The 7,779-nt window shown below is 40.0% G+C and overlaps 1 protein-coding gene across 2 annotated transcripts in view; it reads right to left on the reverse strand.

Moving 5' to 3' along the window:
- The window catches only part of C1QTNF3 (C1q and TNF related 3), a 14,904-nt gene extending 10,482 nt beyond the window's left edge, over window positions 1-4,422 (reverse strand). The window contains exon 1 of one of the 2 annotated variants that reach the window (XM_010164286.2): window positions 4,232-4,422. In XM_010164286.2, coding sequence (XP_010162588.1) covers window positions 4,232-4,315 — 84 coding nt within the window. In that variant the 5' untranslated portion in view covers window positions 4,316-4,422. Of the gene's footprint in view, window positions 1-4,027 lie in introns of both variants that reach the window. The other variant, XM_010164285.1, reaches the window with a different exon arrangement.
- Window positions 4,423-7,779: the final 3,357 nt, after the last annotated feature.

Raw genomic sequence — 7,779 nt, forward strand, 5'->3', positions numbered from 1 at the left:
CAAATCTGCAGTTCTTAAATTCTGGAGGGGGATATTCACACCAATGCAACTGCTACTTTTCTTTAATCATTCTACTGCTTGTCTTCCTTCCCTTTCTTTCCACTCCCCTTTGTCATCCTCAAATTACTTGCCTAATGCAGACCTTTTGGTTTAATGGCAGCAAACAAGCCTCTGGGATAGGAGCTGCCAAATGAACATACAGATGTGCTCTATTCCTGCTCTCAAGGTCATCAGCTGGCTTGATCTGAAACACTAAAGCTTTCTGCCCATGTTTTGAACAATACCAAGCACACCCCCAGAGTTAATTAATTTAAAGAGGCTTAGGAGTTCATGTCTATGGATTCAGAAAACCCTGTTCATGCCACCAAAATTCCTCAACTTTTCCAATGGGACAGACCCTCTCCAGCTGGAACTGCCAATGGTAGAGCTACCATGGGAATAAAGGCTGACATGACAGCTCAACAAAGAGGCTTCATATTCCAAGAGTTATGGGAATGTTAAGAATTGCCTGGGGACAGAAAGGATTTGTATTTTTGGGGTTTTGGTCAATATTATGCATTTTACCTTAATTCTGGATGTCTGTATAAGAAAAATGAGTTCTGCCTGTTGGATTGTCTGTTCCTGGAGAACCTGTTTGTGTCTTTCTTGCTGTTTTATCTCTCTCAGTTGTTAGGAATAACATCATTGACAGTGACCAAACACACTTTTTAAAGCTTTCCTAATATAAGAAGAAGTAGCCCTGCTTTCAGCTCATTTTCAGTCCTTGAAAGGGAGCCAAGCACAAGAGGACTGGAGTTGCACAAGTATTTTGCACCATCTGGAATGCTAATGCTGAATGTTGCACTGAGATTAAAATCTCCAGCTCTTTTTTGATAGTCCTTCATATTCATGTTAAATCAGAAGGCAAACTATGTACACACCTGCCAAGAGCAAATAAGTCATATCAGCCTAGAAATATTGAAAGACTTAGAACTATGGATTATAGGTAAGGGAAGGCATGAATCCAGCAAACTGGACTGCATGCGAGACTGTCTCTGTGTAGGTAAGATTTGTTTTTTTACCCAAGGCACTGAAATCCTGAATACCATTATTAGCTAACCAGCTATGTTATCATAAAATAGATACTAGTGTTGGTCATAACCAAATGCTATTTGATATTTACCTCTTGAAAAGCTCAGCTGGTTATTATGTGTGAAATGAGGCAAGTCCTGCCAGCCTGCTTGTATGAGAACAGTTCCACTGACTTCAAAATAACTACTTATACAACTCATAAAGTAGTATTTACTTATTATCTTTACTGATCCTTTGACTAGGAGGAAAAAAATGTTCACAGTCAGCTGCCAAGAGCAATGAATATTCAGGATACTCTTTTAATCTCTAAAAACAGAGACTTCATGAAGAGCACATTTAAAAGAAAAGCCTAAAGTAAAATTACACTCAAATGGGGCAAAGAGATTAATTACAACCTGCTTGCCAAAGGTGTCCTATGCAGCCTTTTGCACATAAATTTTATTGCACAATGAATCTTTGGCATTGGTTTCAGAACACAAATATGATTTAGGAGCTTGTGAAATGCATCTCTCACATTGATATCCTAATACAGATAGAAAACTGGAAATATTTCTGAGGCTATTTGCTGAATTTCCTATGATTCAGTATATAGGAGACAGTTCTAGACAACAGATGGTCTGTAAAATTCCCTTAACTCTGTGAATGAATAATAATTGGAGACCCAGCCCAATTTTTCACTTGCTGATTAATTTCATGGGTTTCTGTTATATTGTCTAAGACAATGCAGAAGATGGGTAATGTACATCCACTATTCCTGGCTCCTGTTCTGAATGCAAAATAGGATGGCTCTGTGGGCATTAGGGCCATCCATGCCCCTTCTCTAGCAAAGAATTAAAGAAACCAAAATTGCCAAAATTCAGGGTAAAACACCAGTAGTTTGAGGAGTACCTGAAGGTTTTCAAGGAGCAACCTGAAAAGGAAGGATGTGTCTGGCCTGTCTCTTCCCAGTCACTAAGAGTTCTGGTACTTGAGAAATGCACCTTATATTTTACAGAAGTTACCAGCAGTGTGGAGACTGGCCTTGTACCTAATGCAGCAAAGACCAATGCTATTGTCTTGATTCCCCAACAGGGAATGGGACCATTAGAATACTTTAGCAAGAGGGTGAAATTCTCCAGCCAGAGCTAAGATAACCAGGAAAGTAGGGAAGTGAAACAGCTTTCTGGCAGCTCAAGGGGAAGAGAGAGATTTTACATGAATTAAAATATGTCCATGCCATCTTTATTCCTCCTCTGCCTGGAAATCCCTGGAGTCTAGAGATGGAAAATACCTATTGCGTCAGCCACTCTGTGATGGATTATCCCTGTCATGCATCTGCTAGTGCTCCATTTCATTTCATTAAGCCAAAAATTGCATCATTTCCCCAGCAAAGATTGCTTCTTAGAGAGGGTCTGTCAGGTAAATGACTGCCATCAGCTGTACTCAGACTCGCTGGGCTCAGTTTTAATGTCACAGCCTCTTCCCTCAGCAGGCAACTCCAAACATGTTGCATTAAACTCTCTGATGAGGGACATATACATGCCAAACACCTTGACACTTTCTATGAAGGAGAGTTTGACCCCTAAAAAAGTTGTACTTTTGTATGAAATCCTGCATTATCTGAGATTATGTTGAGTTAAAGGGGAATCTTCTTTAAGTACAAATAATACAAGATCTGTAATATGCAGCTGCACAATTCTCTCTGCATTAAAGAGGTATGCACACACTGGCTGGCTTATTGGACTATATACCTGATGGTTTACACTCTTTATATACTGCAAGTGCAAATTAACATACCTACAGTTAAATATCTATTTTGCTGAGTGCACTGGACGAACATATAACTCTTGCCCAAGAAATATGAAATGCAAAGCACTATAAAATTTAAATACAGGGAATACAGTGGTTTATTAAATCTATTCCCATACTTGGATGTGTTTCAGTTCTTCAAGCCTAGGACAGGATTAAAATCAAATCTCTCTCTGCTTATAATGAAGTAGGTTATTATTCAACACTTGTCTGCATCCCCATGTTTTTTGGAATTCAAAAGATCATAGTTTGATCTGAAAGAGTTTTAAGAAACAAATTATGAAAGGTGAGCTATGCAGGACTCAAACATTTGTATCAGCAATAGGAACAAAACACTCTTGTTCTTGTTTCTAAAAAACATCAATCAACAAAAACTTCATTTGAGTGGAATTTTGTTTTGCCTAGTGCTAGAAAAAGCTTCATCTTCTGCCCTTCAGATTTTTCATTTTAAATTTGGATGCAATATTTTATGTATAGTAAAATTATGCTATTTTCCCTTTGCTGTGAGCTAATGACTATAATATGTAAAATGCCATGTAAGAGGCATAAAAAGATTCCCAGTTTAAAACACAGATACTACAGAAGATTTAGTTTCATTCTAAGTCTTTTTTCCTCTGAAACTGTCAAGTTGATATATATAATTAAATCTACTCATTACATTAGTACTTGATCTTTTCAACCTATTCCTTAGAATAATTTTTTTGAACATTCAAAATGTCATTATATTTGTCTCAAGCTCAAAAGAATATAATTTATATAGATAATTTTCAAGTAAAGTTACTCCATGCTAACTAAATCTCTCCAAATACCTCTATAAAATCTGTAATTTTCCCTCACATCCAAATGAGTTAACAGAATCTAAAATTTTAATATATTAAAAAAGTAATACCTTGAACTCATTAAGAGACTGTATATCAGAATATATGATTGCACAGGATGACAGTTTCAGCAAAACAAAGGGCTGTTGTCTATGTTAAAACCAGTGTCCCCAAACTCTGCTGGTTCTACCAGCTCATTAAAAGATCCTATAAAGCAAACCATCAGGATACAGACCAATATAAAGCTGTAATAAAAATAATTTCATAAATATATCACTAATGATCTTAGCAAAAAAAAAAAAAAATCTTATTAGCTTTAAAGATATCTTTAAAAGATTAATTCAGAGTACCTGGACTCTATCTGAGGTAGTCAGTTCTACATCATCTACCTCTGGTCTCAGTACTTTTTGTTCTGTAGAAGTGCTATTATCAACAGTCCACTCTATGAGTTGACTCCGCTGTTTCAATATTTCCCTGCTTCTGGAACCTTTATGGCCAGTCTGGTGGTGACTTTGCAATACTTTGGCCACTGGTCTATAAGATCTTCTGCTCACCTCCATGTATTCATCTTGACACAGGCAAAATGGAAGAAAAAATAAAGCCAGTAGATGCCAACTGATGAAATCCTTCTCTGCCATGTTATTCAAAATAATCTTTCAGGAGTCCAGCAAATGCCTTGCAGAAGGAGAACTTCTTTGCTGCACCAGGAGTTATGTGGTCCTTTCAGCTTTTCCACTAGTAAGCCTGGCACTGAGACCAGTACCAGGTTTTATACGGTTGCGTGCAATAAATAAAACTAAAAATGCCAAAGTGACAGGATCCTTCATCCAAAATCAGTCATGCTCCTTTAAACAAACCAAGCATTATTCACCACTTCACCACCACAAGGAAAATTGATTTGTATGCTGGAAATGACCACAGCATTTAACGGACTCCCGTGGTTCCTATTTGGGGGCATTAAAAAATGTAGCACCTTTTCTTTGGCATGTTTTTGTTTAAGTGTGAAAAAATGTGATGGAAATGGAGAACATGTGGCTAATGGTTTACACTCCTTGATTAGACATGGAAAGGTTGTGAATTCACACTCTTAAATGTCTTTTGGACACAGTCACCTTCCTTATTTGCCAGGAAATTCACACACACAACTGCGTCAGCCCAGTCCGAAAAATCCTTCCAAGAGCAATTAGGAAACAAAAGCACAAGTGGAGCTTTTGCATATGATCCTGACCCAATGGCTGTTTCTGACTATGCTTTTCATTCACTAAAAGAAAAATATTGAATTTCTGTCAGTTAGCCAACGGTGGAAGGAGACTGGGTAAGTAGCTCTGAAAAACTGGGTTGAATTTAGATTCACAGAGCCCCATTTCTCAGAGTTAGTTCAATCTACTCAGCCAGGCAATATTTTTTCCCTTGAATTCCCAGTGTTTTGCTAAATGCAACTGCCAAACCAAGTTTTATATCTTCGCTGCAAAGTAAATATAAATTTAGTGGGGGCTTATTTCATTCAAGAAAGATTCAAATTATATATGTAAAATAATATGCTTATTATATATTTTAAACCACCTACTAGTATCTTCTAGAAAGCCACAGCTGCAGGATGCAGTTCTGCAAATGCATCCACATACACACAGACCTTCCCAAGAGCAAGTAGCTCCTCTGCCTGTGAGAAACACTTCAGCAGTACATGGCTACAACAACACTACTGAAGGCATCAGCCCTAGGGAAGGGTTGCTGGCCCCACAATATGATGGACTGGCTCATACTTAAGTTCAAGGCTGACCATTCTGCTTAGGGTTTGTCTGGGCCTCCTCTGTGACCTCTGGGGTGCTCTGTGGCCCTAAATTATCCCCCATTTTTTCAACTTTCCTTTTCTTCCTGTTCAGTTGTCTGACAAAATGTGAGGGTTGTGGTGCAGGGTGCTACAGTGGTTGTTTTTAGAGCATGAGGCTAAGCTTGCATGAACACCAGGGGCCTGTTGGCATGGTTATGAAGATTTCATCCATCCAGAAGGTAGTCTCTGGAGCTAATGATCCACAAACATCACCCAGGCTTAATTTTGAGGGAGAAAATAGACACTGCACTCCAAAAGAAATGCTGGGAACAAATCAGGATGTGGCCAACCAGAAGGCCAAGACCCACCAGTGAAATGAGGTGCTAAGTTACTCAATAGTGTAAAAAGCCTTAAGCATACCAGCATGCTATGGCAGCAAAGCACAACACTACAGGTACTACATAACACTACAGGGGAAATAAGTTACATCTGCTAAAATTCCCCAACTTGTCTGCAGCTGCAAGGGGTGGCCATTATATATGTTCACTACCTGGTATATTACTGAGATAGTGAAGAGGTATGGAGCATCTGAAGAAAAAAAGCCTAATCTTAGTTCTTGTGAAATCATAGGAAGCCCTCTTTTTGATCCCAAGGAAGGAGAATAAGGCTCAGGCAGCAAGGCTTTTTAAAGAGGCTTGTGGTTCTCCTCTCTAAATTGAAGACAAGTCCAGAAGGGAGATCTGTGATACGAAGGCTTTTCATTTGGACCCTTGCAGATACTGGAAGGGATGCACAGTTGATGGTTGGTGAATGATGGTGAGAAAGTGCTTGAATGATGGTGAGAAAGCACTCTGTTTTTTATTCAGCTCCTTTCTGTGGGAGGCAGCAGGACAAGTCACATCATGGGAAAAGGTGCTGGCTGGAGATGCAATGGAGAGGGGTGAGCAGAGCTCAGTTGGGTTTAATGGTGGCACAAGCACTGGGGAGGGTGAGAGTGTCAGCGTTTACCCAGCCACTTTCCTCAGTTATTTCCTATTTAACAGCCCACAGAGAGGAGCATGGGGCTGTGCCAGGCCCACAGAAGGGCAGTGCCAGCCCCCATGGGCACACAGGGTCTGGGCTGAGCCAGTGCAGGGGCTACTGGCAGCAAAGGCAGCCAAAGGCATGTCTTTTCTTTTTCTCCTCCTCCATTGGCCAAGTGTGACATAGGAGCAGAGACCTTGGCTGCTGTGGGCTCAGTGTTTCCCCCCCGAGGTTAAAGATGACCCACTGCCTGCAGCACCCCAGTTGTCTTGGTGACAGCTCCAGGAACAGGGGTGGCTCCTGGTTATCTCTGCCCACAGGCTTGCCAGACAGAGCTGTGTCTCCTTGCTTCATGCTTTTGTTGTATTTATCTCCCTTATCTCAAAGCTCTAATGGCAGGAATCTTAATTCAATTTCAGTGAAATCTTGGATTCTCAAGCCAGATATTCAGGATCACTGAATAACACTTCATAGATTAGCCCTTGAGCCTTGCTTCAGTGTATAAATATTAATTAATGAAATAGCCTTGCAGAAGAGGCTTGGCAGCCTATGCTTTATCACTACTGAAAAATCCTGATTTCAAAAAGCTCAAATATTCTAGTTATTTCACCGGGCAATGAGAGATGGAAAGGAATTTACTGGAGAGTGAAGCAAGACTTCTGAAGACACAGTTCCAGATTTTGGAAGGTGCTGCCACCAAAATGGGGTTTCTTTTTCAAGGAGAGAGGATTTTCTTGGTAGGAAGGGAGTTTGAAAACCCTGGACTATGTAAAATTAGGAATGACTCAGAGACAAAGATTAATTTATCTTGGCACTTAATAATTTGATTCAGCAAGTGCTGGGACAGCACTGATGTTTTCAGCTGCTGTTAGGGAGGGCTTTCATGGCTTTCCAAGCTCTGTTCCAGGAGCTTCCTGTGGCAAATGTTTCCAACGTGAGTAATGAACATCCACAGCACCCATGTCCCAAAGGGAGGAGGGATAAAACCAAAGAGATTTGGGTTTCAAAGCCCCCATCTATCATTTCATGCAAAGCTGAAACAAGCATGTTTCTTGGCATCTGTTAGAAAGAAGAAAGATTCCATTCCTCGCTTTCTAATAGAGTCCACCTGGTTCCTACCCATCACTGCTCTGGTGGTTTGATACTACACACATTTTCTGCTCCAAATTAATAATAGAGTTTAGACTTTGCTCTTTTATATCCAATCCTTTGAACAGAATCCCTTCTGCAGAAATCTTTGCTGCCCATCATTCGCCTCTGTGCCTTCAAGTGGCACACAAAATCATTGTCTACAGGCAGAAATTTTGG

The sequence above is a fragment of the Antrostomus carolinensis genome, unplaced genomic scaffold (genome assembly GCF_000700745.2).
Source record: "Antrostomus carolinensis isolate BGI_N321 unplaced genomic scaffold, ASM70074v2 scaffold45493, whole genome shotgun sequence".
NCBI lineage: Eukaryota > Metazoa > Chordata > Aves > Caprimulgiformes > Caprimulgidae > Antrostomus > Antrostomus carolinensis.